The sequence below is a fragment of the Puntigrus tetrazona genome, chromosome 2 (genome assembly GCF_018831695.1).
Source record: "Puntigrus tetrazona isolate hp1 chromosome 2, ASM1883169v1, whole genome shotgun sequence".
Lineage (NCBI taxonomy): Eukaryota > Metazoa > Chordata > Actinopteri > Cypriniformes > Cyprinidae > Puntigrus > Puntigrus tetrazona.
Window position 1 is genome coordinate 16,921,275 of NC_056700.1, and position 24,243 is coordinate 16,945,517.

At 33.9% G+C, this 24,243-nt stretch overlaps 1 protein-coding gene, 1 pseudogene and 4 gene segments (V, D, J or C); all 6 read right to left on the reverse strand.

Moving 5' to 3' along the window:
- Window positions 1-395: 395 nt before the first annotated feature.
- Window positions 396-3,702, reverse strand: LOC122327154. The gene is made up of 3 exons (XM_043222350.1): window positions 3,574-3,702; window positions 2,754-3,170; window positions 396-709 (listed from the first exon to the last, which is right to left on the reverse strand). Exons 1-3 carry the CDS (start codon window positions 3,611-3,613, stop codon window positions 396-398), a joined length of 771 nt encoding a protein of 256 aa, XP_043078285.1. The 5' UTR covers window positions 3,614-3,702.
- A 1,179-nt stretch (window positions 3,703-4,881) lies between these two features.
- Window positions 4,882-5,657, reverse strand: LOC122358305. The segment is given in 2 exon segments: window positions 4,882-5,385; window positions 5,501-5,657. Coding segments are annotated over 2 exon segments (435 nt in total).
- A 2,062-nt stretch (window positions 5,658-7,719) lies between these two features.
- Window positions 7,720-8,744, reverse strand: LOC122358382. The segment is given in 2 exon segments: window positions 7,720-8,531; window positions 8,643-8,744. Coding segments are annotated over 2 exon segments (388 nt in total).
- A 4,113-nt stretch (window positions 8,745-12,857) lies between these two features.
- On the reverse strand, window positions 12,858-13,418 carry LOC122327161 (annotated as a pseudogene).
- Window positions 13,419-22,806: 9,388 nt separating this feature from the next.
- LOC122358400 lies at window positions 22,807-23,439 on the reverse strand. The segment is given in 2 exon segments: window positions 22,807-23,210; window positions 23,319-23,439. Coding segments are annotated over 2 exon segments (366 nt in total).
- Window positions 23,440-23,605: 166 nt separating this feature from the next.
- Window positions 23,606-24,130, reverse strand: LOC122327166. The segment is given in 2 exon segments: window positions 23,606-23,958; window positions 24,041-24,130. Coding segments are annotated over 2 exon segments (393 nt in total).
- Window positions 24,131-24,243: the final 113 nt, after the last annotated feature.

Below are 24,243 nucleotides of genomic sequence, written 5' to 3' on the forward strand. Positions count from 1 at the left end.
CTCCGTGTGCCTCTGTTAGCACTGGCTAAATACATATAGGAGGATACATAGGATACAGTTCTTCCACAGAGTTACCAGGATGTGTAATTACCTAACTTCCATTAAAATAAAAAAAAGAAACTCTTAAAGCAGAACTACAGTTTACTGTACATTGTCATATTTAATTCTAAAGCTTAAAATTGACTGTAACTAAAAGAAGACTTGCTGAGTAGATTCTGATGCTGTATGCAGGAAATTTGTGGGGAAATGTATATTGAAATGTTGGTTTATTTAAATGCAGGTGTAACCACATTTTATTGCTTTTTTTTTGCTGTATAGATTGTGACTTTGATTGTGGTTTTGTTCAAAGTGTAAAGGCGCTTTAGGTTTTTGTACGGCATCCTTTATGTTTTGTATCACTGGGCTACTGATAATAAAGCACAATAATAGAGAGCTGAATCTGACAGACGTGCATCAGTAATAGTGAGTTCAGTGGATGTTTCTGATGTAATTGACTGAAACCGAGGATCAGCTGTTTCTGTGTTTTTCCAGAATCGAGCGCCTTTGTATGTTAAAAACACAAGTTCTTCATTAGGAAACTGTCTGAACCAGAAAAGACGAACATTATTGTTGTTTGTACTATATGAGCAGCTCAGCTCGACAGCTTCAGATTCTTTTGCGATAACATTTTTCTCTTTATCTGGCTCAATACCGTCTCCAAACACCAAACCTGTGAACAAAAAGCAGAATGTAAGTCAAACACATTCCCAACACAAGACGATGGTAAACAGTAAAAATAAATAATATAAAAAAAAAAGTATGATTTCTGTGCTCCACTGCTTTAATTACTCAAAAATGTACGTACCTGTTCCCATAATAACAATGAGTAGAAAGCAACTGTCCATGTTAAAAAAGTTTGAGTTTGGTTCTTTCAATGCTCTCTGCACTGTGTGTGAGACACTGACGGTCTTAAAGACACCCACATCTATCTGTAATCTGTAGTAAAGAAAGCATTTGTCCATGTATAGACATCATGTTTGAGTGTGTTCTTTCAATGCTCTCTGCACTGTGTGTGAGACACTGACGGTCTTAAAGACACCCACATCTGTACGTCAGTATGTGATGTTCTTCTGTAGTAAACTTCACAGCAAACTTTGTCATCTTTTCTTATTTCTTATATTTACAGACATCATGTAATATTTGTGTGTGTTATGTTATAAATTTGTGTATATTCTAGTTTTTTAATCTTGCTTTTTCTTATATGAGTGTTTTATAATGACAAGTGTCCAGAGGAGAAAAAAACGATCCCAGATGAGCGATGAGCATCATTGCTGAGACAGTTGTTATTGGGCAATAACACACTCTGGAATGTTGTAACTGACCAACAAGAACTAATATATTCAATTAAATTTGGTTGTAACATATTCTGACACAATTCACAAACAGTGTAACTAATGGCACAATCAACTAGAATACATACGAATTAAAATCATGAATCAAGAATATTAGTTTGCTCATTATGAAGAATTTGACTTTCACTGCAGAACTTTCTTTAAGAGAATTAGGAAGTAGTGAATTATTCACCTCTATTTTGTGTTAACCTTTCAGTCACCACACACAGGTGTTTCCGCATGTTTAATAATTCTGTGTGAATTATAGATTGTGGGTTTGATGTGACTTTTCATCAAAGGGAATAATACATTTGAGTTTTTGTACAGCTTCACATAGACTTTGTATCACTGGGCTTCTACTCTTAGAGCACAATAATAGAGAGCTGAATCTGAGAGAGTTACACCAGTAATAATGAGTTCAGTGGATGATGGTGATTTAGTCACACGAAACCTTCCACTACTTGGTTGTGAAGAATATACTAAATAGTGAAGCTCTCCATTAGGATACTGTCTGTACCAATACAAATATGCATAACCACTGCTTGTATATGAGCAGCTGAGGGTCACAGACTCATCTTCTTTTATGACAGAAGCATCTTGGTTTGGATCAATCTTGTCTGCAGTCAGCACACCTAAAAAATAAATAATACAAATTTCAAAGGATCTCATTAATACCACTGTAATAAAGTAAAAAGAGTCAAGATGTATTATTACTTGAAATCATAATTAAAATCAGAAGCAGGTGTTTTTTCATCTTGACAGGTTAGATCAAGTGTGTGTTCATGTTGTCTGTTCTGAGCCGTACATCTGTGTTACTGTGAGTCTCTGCTTCCTGCTTTCTGTGTGATGATATTATCTGACGCTTCTCATGTTTTTGCCCCGCCTTTGCAACTGCAGAAAAGTACAGATTATTTATTAAGCAGATGATTTTGAAGAAAAATAGAAAACATTAACAATTAATGAAGCAATAATATTAACCGTGCGGTTATACATATTGTTTGTAATGATAGTTACCACAGTCAATGTCACAAATAATACTAGTGACCTGAAAAATATTTCTGAATCTTGAATAGTTCATTTATTTATTGTCATAAATGTTCTTGTTTTAAATATTTCAAAGTGTTAATTTATTCCAGTAATGAACAAATTTGTTACACTAATGTGTTTACTCATCTTGTTCACAATCTTAAATTTACCCACAAGCATAAGGGTTAATTTAGGAAATAAATTAAATACAATTTTATTTTAGCTTTATTGTTTGCAGAGCAGCTGATCATAGCCACATGGTTTTCCTTATTGAGTGTAGTTACTTGATTTAAATGATTTACATCCTAGAGGAAACTTGGAATAAAATTGTGTTAGTAATATTAAATAAAAAAACACTCATTATTAATATCAGAGGTAGATTTATTGAAAGAAAATAGTTGTACATCTTCATCTGTATCAGGTTTTTGTACAGTGTTGATGTGTTTCCTGTGACTGTGGGCTCCAGAGCACAGTAATACAGAGCAGAGTCTGATACAGCAGCAGAGGAGATGATCAGATCCACACGTTTGATTTCTTTTGTAGCTTGTTTTTCTTTTCTGAGCTTAGTGGAGAATCTGGGGTCTATATCAGATGTCCTATTCTCTTTCACACTCTCTATTATTAGCACAAGAAACTGAGGAGCTGATCCGGGATACTGACGGTACCATTGAAGGGATTGTGCAGAAGAATAACTGCAGGATAAAGTAAGAGTTGAACCCACTTCAGCAGTTTCTTCAGTGCTGTCTGCTGTGATTTCATCTCCAAAACTCACACCTGGAAAAGAGTAAAAGAATAACTTTTCAAAATTGTCTTAATCTCATTAATTACAGTAGGCATTTTTTCGAAATTATACACATATAATTAATTTAATATGGCAAAGGATGTAAAATATTGCATCCTAATTTTTTTGTACTATAATGACAATGTAGCATTAAAAATCTTGCTGTATGTGTATATATATTGTGACAAGCAAATATATATATATACACACACACACACACACGCACACAACATTTTTATGCTACATTGTCATTGCAGTACAAAAACATGCAATATTTTACGTTTAAATTAAGTACAAATAATTTTGCATTTAAGATGAAAAAATTTACAAAACACAATTTGTATACTGTATCCTTAACATTAGATATGCAAGTGAATGCAAAGCATATGCACTTACTTATCAAAGTGGAGAGCAGAATGACTGAATGAAGTATCATTGTACATGTGTGTGTCACAGCAGCAGGAATGAGCTTTGTGACAGTCTACAAAATGTGACAAGGTCTTCTTGGATCTATATGCAAACTCCTCCTCTTTCTTCCTTTTTCATTTTAATGGAAAAAATGTTTGTCAGATCAACACACACTAAACCCAGCCATTAAATATTTATTAACGTAGGTGAATATTAATAATTATATGTTAATTATACATTATTGTATAAAAAATATATGGTATTGTAGTGATAGAGTGTTAAAGTTAAAGTATCTTCTTGTCACAATGCCTACAGTATCAGAATAAATGTTTACTTGCCTAATGAATCAAGCATGGATTATGTAAGAGGTCTGACTCTAAAATGTGTTTGTAATTGATGCATAGCCAAACAACTCCAGTACTATTCATTTGCAGGCTTTTTGTACAGTGTTGTTGTGTTTCCTGTGACTGTGGGCCTCAGAGCACAGTAATACACAGCAGAGTCAGAAAAACTCACATCCCGGATCTTCAGTATAACTGTTTGTGATGTTGAATTCAGTGCTGCAGAAAATCTCTTCTTAAACTCAGGCTCAGTAGTTCCCTCACCAAAAGTAAATGCATTCAGAATAAATGTTGGTGATCTGTTTGGTAGCTGTTGGTACCAGAAGAGGTATGGGTTTGTATCGGTGGTAATATATTTGCACCACACAATAACTTGAGCTCCTTCACTCGCAGCCATTTCTTTTGAAGACTGTTCAACCATGTCCTGTCCTGAAGACACTGGAGAAAAAGCAAGATTAGCAAAAACTATTAGCAAGGAAATTATAAACATTTAGTAACTTATATTTAAGTAGGCCTAAACCTTTTTTTGTGTTAAAAGCAGAAACTAAAAATGTGCTTACCATCATAATGTACTATTAAGCACAGAGAAATAAAAACCCGTCTAAACATTGTTGATGAGGTAAAAGAACAGAAAACGTACTCTCACTGAGCTGCTCATTAAATATTTGTGTCGTGTCACATGATATGATCATACATGAAGAGAGCAATGCTGGCCCCTTGTGGATAAAATTGAAAATACTAAACAACCCTCAACTATTCTGTATATAAATGTAAGATAGTGTTTTTGAAGAAATGCTTGATAGTTATACTTCTGTATATTTTAAAGCTATTCATAAAACTGAATAAAGTAAGAAAAAAGCAACTGAATAAATGGATTTTTTTATGATTTTATGAGTTTGATCTCTTTAAATATGGCAGCTAATGTTATGAAGATCCAGAGAAGCGTCTTTTAAGTGAATCTTTATATGTCTTCTTTTCTGTTATGCTTTTTTATGCTATGAAAAACAATCCATGTATGTAATACTGTTTTTGCTGATTTTACAGAAGAATGTTCCTTGTTGTAACTAGCAGATTACAGGGAGGTTGGTTAAGTGTAATGTAGATGAAACACAGTACATCAGGTTTGTGTACAGTGTTCTTGTGTTTCCTGTGACTGTGGGCTCCAGAGCACAGTAATACAGAGCAGAGTCTGATACAGCAGCAGAGGAGATCTCCAGATACACATGCTTTTCTTTGTCTTTGGTGACTTTGGCAGAGAATCTGGGATCTACATTAGACTCCTGAGCTTGTTTTATTCCATCTGAGATGAGTACGATGAACTGAGGAGCTGATCCTGGATACTGACGATACCAGTGAAGAGTTAATGCTGATGAATAACTGCAGGATAATTTAACACTTGAACCCTCATCAGCAGACTCCTCTGTTTGAGTTGGTTTTATTTCATTTCCATATGTTCTATCTGTGAAAGTAAGAGAAATGTTCTTGAACTGGTGTTAATAATAAATCTTAACACTAAAGCCATTCTGCCTATTCAGAATATTTAGTTTCAAATCACAAAGAACGTCAATACTTACATGCAAAGGTAGAAAGAAAAATGAGTGAATGGAGCAACATTGTGTGTGTTTCTTATTCTCTCTCTAAGAGACTTGAAGTTTAAGAAGATCACATCAGATATCTGTGCTTTAAACCCCGCCTCTTTGAGAGAGAACATCCAGTCTGTTTCAAACACCCCTAAGCCATTTGATTACAATTCATATTCTATTATATTTCTTTGTGGTTAGTTCTGATTTTTATTTATTCATTTTTTTACTAAGTTGTTACTTTACATGTTATTATTTTGTGACGAAAGTACATAGCATGAGGTTTGCACTTCATATAATTGAATGCATCCTCTGTTTTTGTGTGAGTGTTGAGTGTGTTTGAGTCACTGTGGGCCTCAGAGCACAGTAATACACAGCAGAGTCAGACACACACACATCCTGGATCGTCAGAGGAACTGAATCTGATGACACTTCAGAGACAAATCTCTCCTGGAACTGAGCCGCATTATCTCCACTTCCATATTTGTTTCTCCTCAGCATGTATTTAGGAAAGTAATTTTCTTCCTGAATGTACCAGAAGAGATCTGGTTGTGGTAATTTTGTGTTAAATTTGCATTGTAATGTTACTGATTTTCCTTCAAGTTCAGTGATGTGTTTATTTGGCTGATCAACGCTATCTTCTCCACGGCACTCTGTAAAGACAAAAAAGTAATAACAAACTGTAAAAAGTAAAATGAACTATTAATAAGGTCATGAAACATTTTCAATTATGAAAAGACATATTCCCTCAATTACCATGATAAACTGATGCAAAAACGAACAGCTTCAACAACACATGAGTAATCATTTTTACGTGTGACTGCAACAAGAGAAAAACTAAATCATTCAGTCAGTCATTTGATTCAGTAAGAAACAGGGTGGTTCATAAGGAGGAGAGGTTAAACATAAGGAAAACAAAAAAATAAAGTGGTGTGTGTATACTGCCCTCTTCAGGATATTATTGCAAAAAGATTTTAGTGAGTGAATGTTGTAATTTATTATTTAGTAGCATATGACAGCATATACCATGATCATCTATACTGTTTAAAATGAAAAAATAAAATATCAAAATCCATTCATACATAATCTAAGAACCTTCAAGAGGTTATAAATGTTTCTGAGCTTGTATAACCAAAGAGGTCCAGCATTTTTATTACATAGGCTACATTTTTAGTGCAAGTTTAAAAGCAATAAAAGCACTGAAACTGAATGAGTTCTGAAATTCTGTTATTAACAGATTAACAGGCTCCTACTCTTAGAGCACAATACTAGTATGTATGAAAAGTATGTAAAATCATAACGGTAAAAAGTAAATGCTACAAATGTTAAATATATTTTATATATTTATAGTCTTAAAACTGTTTTATTTATCGTCATAAGTCTTGTTTTAAATGTTCCAAAGTGTATTTTTTATTTCCAGATTTAATTTAGATTTTTATCCTTAAATCAGATCCCCACTGCTCACACACACACACACACACACACACACACACACACACACACACACACACACACAGTATGCATAAAACACTTACTGAAGTGCTGATATTGAAATGCTTTGATTGTTGTGATACTTTGAAGTTTGTGTGATTTGAACTTAGATGTTCGTTTAACATTGAGTGTGATGTGCTGTAAGATGTTGTGTTTTTCTTTGATTACCACTAACTGACTGCAGAGGGAGCCTCAAATGAAAGTTATTTATCTATTTCTATGTAGCTCTGTTTTTGTATGAGTGTTGAGTGTGTTTGAGTCACTGTGGGCCTCAGAGCACAGTAATACACAGCAGAGTCAGACACACACACATCCTGGATCGTCAGAGGAACTGATGTTGAGTCCAGCGTCGCAGAAAATCTCTCTTTAAATTCAGTCTCAGGTGTTTCTTCACTGACTGGAAATTTATTCAGAATGAATGTCGGCGCTCTGTTTGGAAGCTGTTTGTACCAGAAGAGATATGCATTTGTAGCAGTGGTAGAATAATTGCACTGTAAAGTAACTGGATCTCCTGTATTTGCAGTCATTTCTCCTGAAGGCTGTTCAACTTTGTTTTGCCCCAGCACTGGAAAATACATTTAACTATTTGTAATTTACATACATATATAAATTAACTAAAACATTATATGTAATGTTTGATAAACGTTCTAAAGAATATTTCTTACCAGAGTCCTGTGCTGAGATGAAAAGCATAATAATGATCAGTTTTCCCATTGTTGAGATGAAGGTTTTGACGTGTGTGTAATGAATGTGCCTCTCTGTTTTCTCTCTGCTGCTCTTCTCTTGATATTTCAAGCCTTCATGTCTGAATCCTCACAACACTGCCCCCCAGTGCTGTATTTATATTTCTAACAGAGTAATTTCACAAAATAACACAAAATAGTTTAACATAACTGTTGCTTGTAATTTAATGAGGATCATTTTGATCTTCACAAAATCATCTTCTCACACAATATATTTAGCTGAATGTGTGACATAATATATGACAGGACCAGTCTGTATGAGACCTGCATGTTTATGAGTGAAAATGAGAATAGAAAGAGTTTATTAATATAACTTTTTTAAAACACGTGTTTGAATGTATTTTATCAGGCTTTTGTCCTCATTGTCTGTGCTGACAATTTGGGAATGTGATTCTATTAATTGTAATGTGCTCCAGTCTGATTTGTAGAAGGTATATTTATAGTTATGTCAGGTTTTGGTACAGTGATTGTGTGTTTCCTGTCACTGTGGGCTCCAGAGCACAGTAATACAGAGCAGAGTCTGATACAGCAGCAGAGGAGATGATCAGATCCACATAGTTTTCTTTGTCTTTGGTGACTTTGGCAGAGAACCTTGGATCTACATTAGACTCCTGAGCTTGTTTTGATTCCATCTGAGATGAGAACAATGAACTGAGGAGCTGATCCTGGATACTGACGATACCACTGAAGGTTATATGCAGATGAATAACTGCAGGATAATTTAACACTTGAACCCTCATCAGCAAACACCACTGATTTAATTGGTTTAATTTCATTTCCATATGTTGCATCTGCAAAAGCAAATTGAAGCTTTTCAAAACAGTTTTTTTTTATTTTCACATAAAAATGCAATATAAAACATTAATGGATAAATGCAAATGACAAAACACTTGAACACTTACACGCAACAGCAGAAAGCAGGACGATAGAATGGAGACTCATTGTGTGAAGTGTATTCTCTCTCTAACAAACTAATTTAAGAAGATCACATCAGATGTCTGTGCTTTAAACCCCACCTCTTGCAGAGAGCTCTGCTATGTTTCATGTTCATGGTCAGCACTCACATCACTATACATAAATTGCATAGAACCCTCTTGCAGTTCCTTATTAACTCATAGTATAATATAAATTTGATCTGGATTATTCATCATACCTTAAAATTCTTAACATTTATAAACCAGATTCTCTGTTTAGATATTATGCATACAGAATAATTTATTTATTTATTTATATATTTAGTTTATTTTTGCTGGTACTAAAACAGTTATTCAGTTGGCAGACCCCAAAATGCATACAGTTAAATTTACAGTTCCAGAATGAATGTCGATAATCAGTTTTGTGGTTGATCGTACCAGTAAAGATATGGATTATTATAACTGCTTGAGTATCAGAGTATCTTGATTTGCAGTCATTTGTGTTGAAGGCTGTTCAACTTTCTCTTGTCCCCAGCACACTGGAAAAAAAAATACACAATATTTATGTACTGACACTCAGTATTAATAAATGATGAAATAAAATTCTTACCAAACTCAAGAGCTTTCAAGAAATAAGTAATAATCACACACTTTCCATTGTTCCACTAAGTTAAAAAGGGATTATATTTTAAGAGAATTTTATTTAACACATTTCATTGTGTTGTTCTTACTTTATAGCTTAGTCTGTGTTTCTCTTTGTAGTTGCAGATTCTTCATAAAGTTCAGCCTTATATATAATTTGATAAATTATGCCTCCTTGTGGTACATTTAAATATTTGCTCATTATGTTTGAAGGAAACCAAACCAGCTTTCTGATATGAGACATAGAAATGCCCAGATGAGCAGTATGTTATTTGTTGTTGCTAATGATGAAAGTTGATACGGTGAATAATCACTTTCACTGGAAAACTAAGAGTTATTGTGTACTGTCAGGAGAGAATATTTCTGCTATATTTTGTTTTCATCACCTCTGTAACCACAGTTTAATTATTATACTGAGTTACACCTTTAATACTAAGTCTTGATTTATCAGATTGTCAAAGAAACTTTCCAGCCACAGTCTTATCTTGATTTGAATATATTATATATTGAAGTCTATTTTTAGAATACTGTCTGTACCAATTCAAATTGTATAATTAATATTATGCATAGCAGTTAAATTTACAGTTCCAGAATTTATGTGATAGCATCTTTTTTGGTCTAATCTGGTCTGCAGTCAGGACTTTTTTCAGATTGTCTAATTAATATTATCGTATCTTGATTTTACATCCCTTTTATTGTTGTGATGGTTAGGGTAAATAAGGACCCCAGCAACCTAATGAATCAATAATATTAACAATGATATCCGATGCAGTAAGAAAAATGACCAAAATAATAATTTTTCACAAACAAACCTAGTGCTTTGTTTTATGAAATAAGTAATAATCAAAAATATGATTATGAATCAATATATATACACAGGTTGTACAACTAAAAAGGAAACAAACAGAGAGAATTAAAAAACGAGTAGGATAAATAAAGGATAAATTAACAAAACATCATCAATACTAACTGTTTTAATTGCAGATTCTTCTCTAAGTTTGGCCTATAGCATAAGAAATAAAATATCCCAGGTTTCATGGTACATTTAAACTATTAACTGGAACAAATACACAAAGCATGGCACCAAACCTAAACTAGTGTGTCTAACATAAGTAAAGATGCCCACGTTGTTATTTTATGTAAATTTGTTGACATCATGCTGATGAAAGTTCAAGATGTGAATAATCTAAATTTGCTCAAAATCTGGTTGTTCGATTACAGTACTGTGAAGGAGCAAATATTACTGCAATATTCTTGATGAAGCAGCAACAACTCCACCACCTCCAGAAACATTAAACATTATTCTGTTTAAACATTAAACTGTGGATTGGACCTCCAGATCTTCAAAGACGGTCAGGCGAACCAATAAAGAAACCTCCTTTATGAACAAAGCAGCTTAATAACAGAAAAGAATAAAATTATCCAATCACAGAAAAGAAGAGGAGAGAAACAAACAAATGCGGTCACATAACATATTATCGTAATAAAAATATAGAGTCGTATTGTACCTGAGGTCAGGCTTAAAAGGTCAGATCAAGTGTGTGAACTTCCTGATTTCTGTGTGATGATACCGTTTACTGTTTAATACGTTTTTTATTAAGCAGATGATTTTTAGGAAAAATGCAAAACACTAACAATTAATGAATCAATAATATTAACAATGATATTATGCAGTTTGTAAAATGACCAAAATAGTATTGTTTTAGAGCAGAATTAAAGTATGAATTATGATGAGCTATCGCAATCATTGTCACAAATATGATTATGATTACGATTATCATGACAACTCAAAGGACATCTGCCAGGTCGAATTAAAAAACGAGTAGGATTTCTGAAGGATTTCTTCTGAGGGTATCATTTATTTAGTGTTTTATATTATTTGTTGTTTTTTTATTTAGTTTTATAGCATTTGTTTTTGTTAAAAATGTCCCACGTTTCATCGACGCCGCTTCAGAACAGCATTAAATAGTGTGTGTAAATGCACATTGTCATGGATTTATGCCGCTTCAGATTTAGTTTCTTTGCCGCCTTTGCTGTGTAAAGATGCCTCAAGTTGACCTATTTTTATGTAAATTTACAAGTATAACATAAAAATGCTTGATGGAAACGTCAAGATGTGCATAAATTCTAAACATGTACACAAAATATATGTTAATTTGAGCCAGATAACTATGATGGAGCAAATTTTACACAATATTCTTGATGTGCAACAAAAACCTCACACAAGCTCATTGGAATCATCATAAGGTTGTAACATTTTAATGAACTGGTAAAAAATGACAAAGAATTCTTAATGAAATAAAAAAAAACTTTCACAGCTCATTTCTGATTTGTCAAACCAACATTGTTACCACTAACCCCATGTTACAACTTTTCTTGATCTTCCCTATATAATTGTCTTGACAAATTCTAATGTCTACAATTTAGAAAGATAAAAAATGAAGTTGTGTGAAATTAAAAAGGCAGAAATGAAAAGTTTGGTTGTTTTTTGCACAGGTGTGACCACATATTTTATTACATTCAGGTCTGTGTAGATTGTGGTTTTGATTGTGGTTTTCACTAGATATTTTCAAAGTGAAAAGAGCTACAGGTTTTTGTACGATATGTCTCATGTTTTGTATCACTGGTCTCTTAGAGCACAATAATAGAGAGCTGAATCTGAGAGACGTACATCAGTAATAGTGAGTTCAGTGGATGTGTGTGATGCAGTCGAATGAAAACGATCATCAGAGGTGTATTCATTATCACCTGATGAACGTGCATATTTATATAATAAATACTGTGGTTCTCTGTTGGGATACTGTCTGTACCAGTAAAGTGCAACATAACTACTGGTTGTACTATATGAGCAGCTCAGCTTGACAGTTTCTGTTTCTTTAGAGTTTTTTGCTGTCTCTTTATCTGGTTCAATGTTGTTACCAACCACCAAAGCTGTCAACAAAAGGAGCAAATTAGTGATTTTTGAATGCAATGGTAATTATAAAAATTATATGGTAAGCATATTTTACAGCACTTATTACAAAAAGTAAATAAATAAATGAAAAATATAGTTGTAAGTAAAAAATAGAAGTAATACTGTGCTCGTGCAAATACACTTTTATTTGTACCTGTCCCCACAATGAGAATCAGTATGACACATCTGTCCATGTTCAGTCAGATCAGTTCAGTTCTCTGTTGAGTCTCTCAGGTCTCTGAGCAGTAAGTCACTGTAAATCAGTCACAAACACACAGGAACTTCCTGCTTCATAAAGGCATGACTTGTTGTGTTTGCATTTTTCCCCGTCTAATTTCCTGCCATTCTCTCTCTCTCTCTCTCAAGCACACTATTTAATGTAGGTATTTAATGTTCTTCATCTTTATTTTTGACAAAAATTCACTCACTTTCCTTTGTTTTTGTTTATTTTACCAATGGACTGATTAAATGTGTTGTCTGCTTTTCAGGTTTAGGTAACTGCTTGTGATATTCAGTTGTTCTCATTATTTCTCTGACATATTACCAGAGTTGGCTGTTTTCACTATCTCACATTTTTTTTCTCTGTCTCTGTGTTGCTCTTCTGTCTCTCATTGTAGCAGGTTTTTGTATAGAGCTGATGTGTTTCCTGTCACTGTGGGCCTCAGAGCACAGTAATACAGAGCAGAGTCTGATACAGCAGCAGAGGAGATGTCCAGATCCACATGAATTTTCTCCCTGTTTTCAACTTTAACAGGAGAATCTTGGATCAACATCAGACCACTGAGCTTCTTTTGCAGTACCATAGGTGAGTACAAGAAATTCAGGCTTTGATCTTCCATACTGACGGTACCAGTGGATATAATCTGTAGTTGATGGTGAATGACTACAGAATAATTTAACACTTGATCCCTCCTCATAAACAACATCAGTTTGGTTTGGTTTGATGACATCTCCAAAGACCACAGCTGAAAAAAAAACATTCCTTCTTACTGAAATGTTTTAAATGACACAGAAAAATTAATTATAACCAAATTAGTACCTGCTAAAGCATAGAACAGAATAACTGAATGAAAATCCATCGTACAAGTGTTCACTCTGAAAAGAGACAGACTGAATCATTATAATCTCTATCAAACACATTAGATCATGTCAGATCCCTCCTCTCTGAGCCACAAGTTCAGATAAATTCAATTCTATAAGTTCAGTTCTGTTTTTAATTGTCGCAGTTCCTGGTGAATCTTTGAGAACACTGCCATCTTGTGGCACTTTATGTACCAACACAATATACTGCGCATGGTAAACCATCAAACATAAACTCTTCTGTATTGATTTCATATAATAAGCAGTATTAGCATGCTTTGAAAATTACATTAATTTAAAGGTGTTTTTATTTATTAAAAAAAAGCATATACTGCAATTCACTATAAAATACCACCAAAATAAACACATTTTGAAAAATAGAGCATTTTATTTTGAACTGCTCCTTCAAAGGTTGTAGCAATGCACTGTAGCCATCATGTCTGAAATGCTTTTTTTAAAACTAACACAGAAAACACAGGCATTGAGCACTGTAACCTGTCATTCATTATTTGTTTATTAGTTTTGGTAAACAAAAATAATCACTGATAGATTCATGCTGACCTTGAATTAATCTAATTTATTGTAGACTAAATTAATGTTTTTTTTTTTTTTTAAGTAGTAAATTGGTTTATGATATAAAGTGGAATGGTCGAATATGTAGATGTTTGTATAATCTAAACATATTTAACTATGGATCAATTACCTGCAGGGTTTTTGTATGAGTGTTGAGTGTGTTTGAGTCACTGTGGGCCTCAGAGCACAGTAATACACAGCAGAGTCAGACACACACACATCCTGGATCGTCAGAGGACTGATGTTGTAGAGGTGTTGAGATTGGCATCAAATCTCTCTTCAAATTGTTTATCAACCTCGCCAGATCCAGGAAATTTCTTCAGCACGTATCTAGGGTGTCCACTTATTTCTTGTTGGTACCAGAACAGATATGGAAATGTATCTGAGGTTGAATATGTGCATTTGATTGTTACTGTTTCACCTTCATAAGCAGTTTGAACTCTTGTTTTCTGTTCCACACTGTCCAGAGAATCACATCCTAAAAAATAAAGTAAGTTTGTAAAGTTTGCTTTCTAATGAAATGAAAACACTCAAACCCGCACGCCATAACTACAATTTTAATTAATCTCAAAACAAAGCATGTATTTATTGTTGCCACTTACCCCACAAATATGTGAACAGAATGATAAATACTCTTTTCCAGTGTGTCATTATTTCTGTTGTGCTTTCCAAATGAAATCAGCAAAGTCATAAAAATGAACTGAGAAGTTCTAATCCTCTTCATGTTTTTGCTTCTCTGTGATGCAGTAGACCTCAAACACTTCGTAGGAGGGGCTTGTTCTATAGATTAGAGACATCATCAAATTTATAATAAGAAAACCTTTTATGGTTTATGTAACTATGTGCATTTCTAAAGTGCTTTCTTTTTCTGTGTTTGTTATTTTATAGCTTTACTTAATCTTTACTTAAAGCAGGTAAGGTTTACAGTGCTGTTCTGAAGGAAATAGATAGTAAATGAGCAAATAAACACTCTATGTATATACACTGTAAGTATATTAATGAATATCAACATTTACATCATTGTTTGTGCAGTTCTGTTACAAATACCTTTTTTTTTTTAAATATATAACTTTCACTGCTTATTGCTTGTGGTACACTGGACCGCAAAACGTCTTAAGTCACTGGGGTATATTTATAACATGGGTCAAAATTATAGATTTTTCTGTAACGCTCTTGAATAATGAGTCGTTGTTAACAAGTAACTAAGCAGGAAATAATAGGTAGTGCTACATTAACAATTAAAACTAATAGAGAAGCAAGATTAACTAAGCAGTAAGTAGTAGCAAATTTAGGACAAGGGTAGTTACTTAGAAATTTCATAATTCTTAAAAAAAAACTAATTGAGAACTACTTGTGACCTATGACTAATAAATAAAGAACAAGCAATTAATAACTGATCACAATAGTAATAAAACTAAACAGCTGGGTTCTTTGTGAAAACTTATTTATGAATATAACATCCCCCAAATAAGTCAGCTACAGGTTGAAATTTTAACTTACCAAAAGAATGAATGTTCTGTTTTTTTTTTAAAAGCATAGAATAATATTTGATTGGTTTTGTGGGCCAGGGTCACATATCTGTATTATCAGTTAAATGCAGTAATATATGCATTTCTTTGTAGTAATGCTTTGGTGCATTGCTACTTCTTTTCTTGCTGCATGTCTGTACAGCTCTGTTATTATCTGAAAGATATTTTTCAAACAACACTTAGTTTTTGAGGTTTATTGTTCAGGAGGTTTTTGTACAGTGTTGATGTGTTTCCTGTCACTGTGGGCGTCAGGGCACAGTAATACAGAGCAGAGTCTGTCACTTTAACAGAGGAGATCTCCAGGCTCACAAGATTGTTGTTTTTATCAACTTGAGGTTATGATACGATCAGGAAGAGGCTCACTTGTTGTTCCATGAGGATAAATATATGCGAGGAACTCCGGTTTAGATCCTGGATATTGTCGATACCAGTGCAGGTTATTTACACCTCCATCATATTTACAGGATAGAGAGACTTTTTCTCCCTCAGATGTAAGTGTCTGGTTTTCCAGTGGTGATATTGACTGTGCAAATGTCTCCTCTGCAAAACATACATTAAACTTTTTTTTTAGCAAAATCCCCCCAAAAATGGATATTATATTACTGCATTTAATAATATATTACATAATATTTGTAATGTTATTTAATCAAATGATCTTACCTTTAATTATCAGTAGCAGAAGCAGAACGCAAAGGATAGTCATGTTTGCACTGTACAAAGCAAACGATGAGTTGCTCTTTTTCAGGATCAAATCCATACAGGCTCCACCTACTGTATATGAGAGGATGTGAACAATTAAAACTTTTGGTAATTAACACAAATATCTGTTATACCAAAAAAAAGCTCAAGATTTTAAATCATGAGCATAATGATTTTTTTTATTATTATGGTGTATGTTTATAGAGGAATTTATGTAGGTTATTTGTTTTTTATACAGGTTTGGTTAATAGTGGGTTTCATCTACACGTTTACTTAACAGGCAAACTGCAAAGACATTTTTCAATGTTATTCACAGTCAGAAGTATAATAACTTACTTAACTCATATTTTAACTTAAAGAACAGCTCATTAAATGTTCATGTTGAGTGTATGTCGCCCTCTTCTGGTCTTTGATGTCTTTCTGCATGCATAATACACATTCACAGAAGAGATTTCAACAGCAATAACTAGATTTGTGATGTTTATATTATTTAGTGGCATGAGCAATATAAAATCAACTGAAACCAAAAGTAATGGAAAATAAAGACAAATATAACTAATTTAATAGGTAATTTAAATTTAGATAATGAAGTGAAAGACACCTACTAAAATAGAATATATTTGTTTTTTTTTGTTTTTTTATGAAAGCATACTAAACTGTTTAATCTAATGGAAAAACATTTTAAAAGTAGAGCGTTTTAAACTACCTAATGATGTAATGTATGCCGTTGCACTGTATGAGTTTTTGTGTGAGTGTTGAGTGTGTTTGAGTCACTGTGGGCTGCAGAGCACAGTAATACACAGCAGAGTCAGACACACACACATCCTGGATCGTCAGAGGGACTGAAGTTTTGCTGAGATTGGCATGAAATCTCTCCTTGAATTCTTCCTCAGTATATCCAGTTGTAGAGACTTTATTCAGCATGTGTTTGGGATTTCTGTTATCTTTCTGTTGGTACCAGAAGAGAGTTGGTCCTGTATAACCAGCCTGATATGTACAGTCGATCGTTACAGTATCACCTTCAAAAGATGACAGCATCCTTGTATGCTGAGCAACTTTGTCTTCAGAATTACAACCTGAAACAGAATTAACAATGTTAATGAATTTTGACTGTTGACATTACACACATGATGAGGATTCATTTAAAATAGATTTGAAAATAATTAAATATGAAAATAATCAACCATGGATTTCGCTTCTTACCCCAGGTATATAGGACTATGATCACAATGAAACTTTTCCACAGTGCCATTATGTGGAACTGAAATTGCACGAAAAAAAAATACTAAGTGTGTTGAGTCCCTTCAGATTTCTACATTTGTTAAAGCAGCAGTACATTCAGATCACTTAGACTGCTGGGAGGAGCCTCTGTCACAGTCACTGTCAGCGAATACTTCAATATTTTGCATACAGGCTTCTCAGACTGATCACTACAAGGCTCTACTTTCATAGTGACTTTCGTAGTGACAGAGTTTTCCAGTGCACAATTGTTTGGGGAGTTTAGCAGATTTGATTAATGAACAGGTATTCTTGTATGATGCAGCAGGAGAATGATCAGACAGGCGAGATGCCATGCACGCACACACACACACACACACGTTTACAATCTCAGATGAATAGAGAAACGCTTTCCTTTCTTTTCCTGCAGAATACAACACTTGGTGAAAGAGATTAAGCTGAACACCGGAGACAAGGAACTGGAGATTGGTCAGAGACTTGGGTAAGGACACATGAAACGGATAAGTAGACTTCAGGTGAATAACATTCCAAGGAAATCCTCAGGTAAGTACAAGAGAAGACCAGTCAGTCTGTGTGTGTGGTTGTTTAGTTCTTTATAGTGCAGATGAAATAAGTGGCAGCCGATGATGTTGACTGGATGATTGGTGACACTGAGCACAATAATAGAGAGCTGAATCTGACAGACGTAGTATATTGTAGTATATGATCACTGATATCTCACTGGATGAAAATAACTTTTCATAATGTTTCTACTTTGTGTATAGTATTTTGTTAACATATTTTGTATGTTTTTGTGTGAGTGTTGAGTGTGTTTGAGTCACTGTGGGCCTCAGAGCACAGTAATACACAGCAGAGTCAGACACACACACATCCTGGATCATTAGAGGAACTGTTCTTGATGTTGTATCCAGAGTCGCAGAAAATCTCTTCTTAAAATCAGGCTCAGTTGTTCCGTCACTGAATGGATATTTATTCAGAATGAATGTTGGTGAACTGTTTGGCAGCTGTTTGTACCAGAAGAGAGAAGCATCTGTATTTGTAGCTTTGGTAGTGTAGTTACACATTAAAGTTACTTCAGTTGCTTCATTTGCAGTCCTTTTTCTTGAAGGCTGTTCAACTCTGTCTTGCCCGCAGCACACTGGAAAATATATTTTACCACTAATTTATTTTCATACAAATTAACTCACATGAACAAATGAGAAATTAAGAACTACCTTACCTAAATCATGAGCTGTAAAGAAAAGTGTGATTGTCATCCATTTTTCCATTGTTGAGATAAAGAGATTAATATTTTAACATGATGAATGTGTCTCTCTTTCCCCTAGCTCTTGTGCTGCTTGTCTCTTGATGTGTCAAGTCTTCAAGCTCTCACGTCACCTTCCTTGAAGACGCAAAGGAATGCTGCCTCCCTGTGGTGAATTTAAGTATATCCTAACTGACATTTTCATCCAAATTGTAAAACTTAAAAATGTGAAATGCAATAAGAAACGATAAACTAAACCACTAACACAATACACATAAAGTTATTAGATTTCTTCAACACGAGAGTAGTGTATTGTGGCCATGTTTGCAACGGGGACCGTTTTGCTTCATGACTTTAATATAAATGATTCATAAGAAATATCATGATAGAAACATCATATAGATAGATAGATAAATAGAAATAGATTTTAAAAAATAACACCAATTAAAATTTGAACAACATAAAATATACAATTAAAAACAGGGTTTTTTTTGAGTGTTTGAGCGTTAAGTGTGTTTCAGTCACTGTAGGCGGAGTCAGACACAGATTCTTGATCATCAGAGGAAATGTTCTTGATGTGGAGAGAGATGATGCAGAACAATACATCTCCAAGTAGTTCCTTTACAAACTGTACATTCACACAGAATGAATGTTGGTGCTCTGTTTGTGCCAGAAGAGATTTCAGAGAGAAAAAAAATAATATTTGTAGAGTAATTGTACAGCAGAATAACTTGAGCTTCTTCATTTGCAGTCATTTTTCTTGAAGATTGTTCAACTTTGTATCGTCCACCAGCACACTGGATTTATGGATAAAACATAGATTTATACATTATTCCTGTGAACATTTTGTGAATAATATTGTAAGGTTCTTACCGAAATCATGTGCTGTGAAGAACATAATAGGTCTAATAATTGCCTATTTTGCCATCACTGCTTTAAGATAAAAAAAAAAAAAAAAAAAAAAAAAGTTTTTTCTTACTGTATAGTTTTGTTTCTCTTTGCTATTTTAGGTTCTTCATATTTTGAAGGATGATGCCTCCTTTGTTTAATAAGTTTAACAATTTTATTGTTTAAACCATTTTGATTTAACTGTTATATTTTCTAACAGAAGTTGCAAACTGTAACTGATTAGAATAAATAAGGAATAAAACATTTTATTTTGCACTACTTTCACTTTCGTGAAGAGAAGAGTTAAGATGTTATTCTAAAATGTTACTCAGGAAGTATTGGGTTTCCTTTTTATTACATTTTCAGTAACCGCACACAGGTGTGCTTCCACATTATTATTATTATTAAATTAAATAGTGTGATTTATAGATTGTGGGTTTGATATGGCTTAACATCAAAGGGAAAATGAATTTGAGTTTTTGTACGGCTTCACATAGACTTTGTATCACTGGGCTCCAACTCTTAGAGCACAATAATAGAGAGCTGAATCTGAGAGAGTTACACCAGTAATAATGAGTTCAGTGGATGTGTGTGATGTAGTCGACCGAAAGCGAGGATCATCAGGTGTCCCTCTTACAGTAGCTGATCGCGCAGGCTCAAATATTAAATAGTGAAGCTCTCCGTCAGGATACTGTCTGTACCAGTACAGATAAACATAACTGCCGCTTGTATCATATGAGCAGCTGAGGGTCACAGACTCATCTTCCTTCATGACACTAGTTTCTTGGTTTGGTCGAATCTGGTCTGCAGTCATCACACCTAAAACAATCAACAAGCAAACAAGATATTCAAGTAACACAAAACTAATTTGAATGTGTCTGAATGTGTTTAAATGTGAATACCACTGTAACGGATAAAAAAAAAAGTCACACCTGAAGTCATAATAAAAATCAGCAGCAGGTGTTTTTTCATCTTGACAGGTCAGATCGTGTGTGTTAATGTTGTCTGTGTTGTGAGCCGTACATCTGTGTTACTGTGAGTCTCTGCAGTTTCACTCAAACACACAGGAACTTCCTGATTTCTGTATGATGATACCAACTGCTGCTTCTCATGTTTTTGCCACTGCTTAGAGGAAAGCTTTCACTGAAAGGATTTTTGGTATTTATTAAACACATTTATTATACACACATTAAATTGTCAAAAACACACACACACACAATAACATGAACATTAATGTTTCGAAGTGTAAATGCTTCTGGTTTTAAATTACATTGAAGGAATGAAGTGGCTAATCATGATATTATTTTGTTAAACAATTCTTTATAAAGATAGTGGTTTTATTTTATTTAATTTTTTAACAAATGCTTGATCCTCACTGTACTTATCCCTCTGTGTGTTATGAGGCTGTTTATTCATTGGCTATACCCATGAACATATGTTTAAAGTAAATAAGTAAGCTTAAATGACACGTCTCTAAAATACCCCACAGATATAAACCTCCCTTGCTTAGCACATAGCAAAATGCAAATTCATCTATCATTTTATCATTGAACACGGTTGCTTTATAAAACGTTACTTGGAGAAATATATTTTTAGTGATACTTTGTATCAGTTTATTTATTTATTTATTGCTAAATGGAGTGGTGCTGACCAGCCTGATCTCATGTTTATTGGTAGGTATGAATACGTAACACTGACAAGCATAAAACGTACATTTTTGTATGTTTTACTTACGCTAAAACATACAACTTAGACATATTTCAAAAATGTACAAATTGCTACGTATTTTATTTTATTTGTTTAAAAATGTAAAAAAATCTTTTATATAATTGAGATAGTCGTATCAGTGCATTTTTATAGTTTTGTCAATAAGCGATTTAGATTTTTAGACCCCTTAACCTACCCCCAAACCTAAACCTACCCATTTTATACCAAATATAAAAGGATATAAAAACACATTTGACCGAAATATGCAGGAAAATAACCATTTTAGTAGCAACATAGCATTTAACAATATTTGAATAGTTACTACCTATAAAAAACATGACAGATAAATGCAATTACAATCATTTATTTATTGCAAAAATGTCAAATGCAGTACCAAAGGTAACCCAAATGACGATGTTTTGTAGCCATAGTCCTCTCTGGCGGAATACAGTAGGTTTGTGTAAGATGCAGAGCAGAATTAAAGTTGTTATTATTTTCCCGATCCTCTCTACGTGAAGTCGTGAAGACGCGCGCATCATGCGAATACACCCAATCAGAAACACGGCATGTTGCAATCTGCGACGAATGCAGGTTCATAGAATATAATATTACATCCGAGTTGTTTGGAACGTAGCATTAGGTTAGCATTTCAATAAACGAGCGTGTACTACAATTATGACCCATTCAATAAATTGACGTATAAGCACTTGATCAAGGAAAGCGACTCTAAGTAGCAAAGTTTACAAACTTTCTTTGTAAAATGACTCTGGCCAAGAGGTGAGAAAACTTTCTTAAGCGCTAGGATCAACACAGAAGTCCAAATTTCTATTTTCAGATGAGAGATTTCATTTGGAAACCAAGGTCGGAGGAAGGGTGGAGAAGCTTTTCCAGTTGCTCAGTAAATAATGTAGGCTACCTGTTCCCACAATGAGAATCAGTATGACACATCTGTCCATGTTCAGTCAGATCAGTTCAGTTCTCTGTTGAGTCTCTCAGGTCTCTGAGCTGTAAGTCACTGCAGACGAGTCAGAAATACACAAGAACCTCTCTCTGAACTTCCTGTTGCTGTTCATAATTTTCATTAAAAACTGTGTCAGTTAATTACAGTATTTAATTAGAGAGTTAGAGAACATTGTGGATAAAACGTTTTAAATTAGTGGGAGTTGCAGCTAACAAGCATATTAATATATATAAAAATTTTAAATAAAAATTAATATAAAGAAGCCAGTGAAATGTACTGCACATATTACATTGATATACATCCACAACTTCTGAATTTATTAGGTTTGTAAAGGTGCAAATATTCATGATTGCTGCATTTTCAGTATAATTTGTACAATATTATAACATAATTTTTGTAGTATAGTGATATTTATCTTATAGAATGGGAGCAGTATCTTCATATGAAGGTGTTTAAACACTGCCATCCTGTGGCATCAACCTGCATTATTTATACAAAATGTCATATATATATATATAATATATTTTATTGTTTGACAGTTGACTGGGTGTTATAATCACTATAATATGATTAAAGGTGGCAAAAAGCGGCTTCATGTGGATCTGTGTGCACCTTTTGGTTTTGGTTGTACTTGTTTTTTGTTGTTGTTCATAATTGACAGATACAGCTTCTTTTTCTCTGTATTCATCTCTGTCTCTGTGTTTCTCTCTCATCTCTTATTGTAGCAGGTTTTTGTACAGTGTTGTAGTGTTTCCTGTCACTGTGGGCCTCAGAGCACAGTAATACAGAGCAGAGTCTGATACAGCAGCAGAGGAGATGATCAGATCCACATGGATTTTTTCTCCTTTTCGAACTTTAACAGTAAATCTTGGATCTACATCAGACTGAGTTTCTTTTGCAGTGCTGTAGGTGAGTACAAGAAATTCAGGTTTTGATCTTTCATACTGACGATACCAGTAGATATCATCTGAAGTTGAGGGTGAACGATCACAGGGCAATGTAACATTCAAACCCTCCTCATAAACATTTCCAAATGCAGCAGCTGAAAAGTAAAAAAATAAATAAATAAATTAACGTACATTTGTACGTATACTTTTAAAAACCTTTGCAACTGTTTAAAAAAATCATACTTAACCAAATAAATACACACCTGCTGAGGCACAGAAAAGAATAACTGAATGAAGATCCATTGATTGTGTTCACTTTGAGGAGAGTCAGATTGAATCCTTTCTCTGTCAGATATGATTATATGATTATGACTCTGAGTCCTTCCTCTCTGACTCTGAGCCACAATGTAGCTGTATATATAAGTTCAATTATGTTGTTCATTGCTGCAGTTCCTTTTGAATCTCTGAGAACACTGCCATCTTGTGGCACATTATACCAGCAATAAATTACACATGATAATGTTTTAGAACATATTCCCACTCTCATCTCTCATTGTAGCAGGTTTTTGTATAGAGCTGATGTGTTTCCTGTCACTGTGGGCCTCAGAGCACAGTAATACAGAGCAGAGTCTGATACAGCAGCAGAGGAGATGATCAGATCCACATGTTCCTTTTTTGTCACATTAACAGAGAATCTTGGATCTACATCAGAGCGCTGAGCTTCTTTTACAGTGTCGTAGGTGAGTACAAGAAATTCAGGTTTTGATCTTCCATACTGACGGTACCAGTGGATATAATCTGTAGTGCTAGCATCAGTAAAACTACAGGATAATGTAACATTTGAACCTTCCTCAGCAAAAACATCTGTTTTGTTTGGTGTGATGACATTTCCAAAGACAACACCTGAAAAAAAAGAAGCACGGTTGTTTTGTTAATTTCTTCTTTGTAAAATCAACAAAATAATCGTCCAAATAAATATACATACCGGTTGAGACACAGAACAGAATAACTGAATGAAGATTCATTGTGTTCACTCTGAGAAGAGTCAGACTGAATCATTCCTGTCAGACATAACTACATCGAGTCAGATCTGAGTCCCTCCTCTTTGAAACTTCAATGCAAAAGCTTTATTTTAGTTTTTCTCTGGGCCTAGCTCATTACTGCTATATACTGTGTGTGAACCCTGTT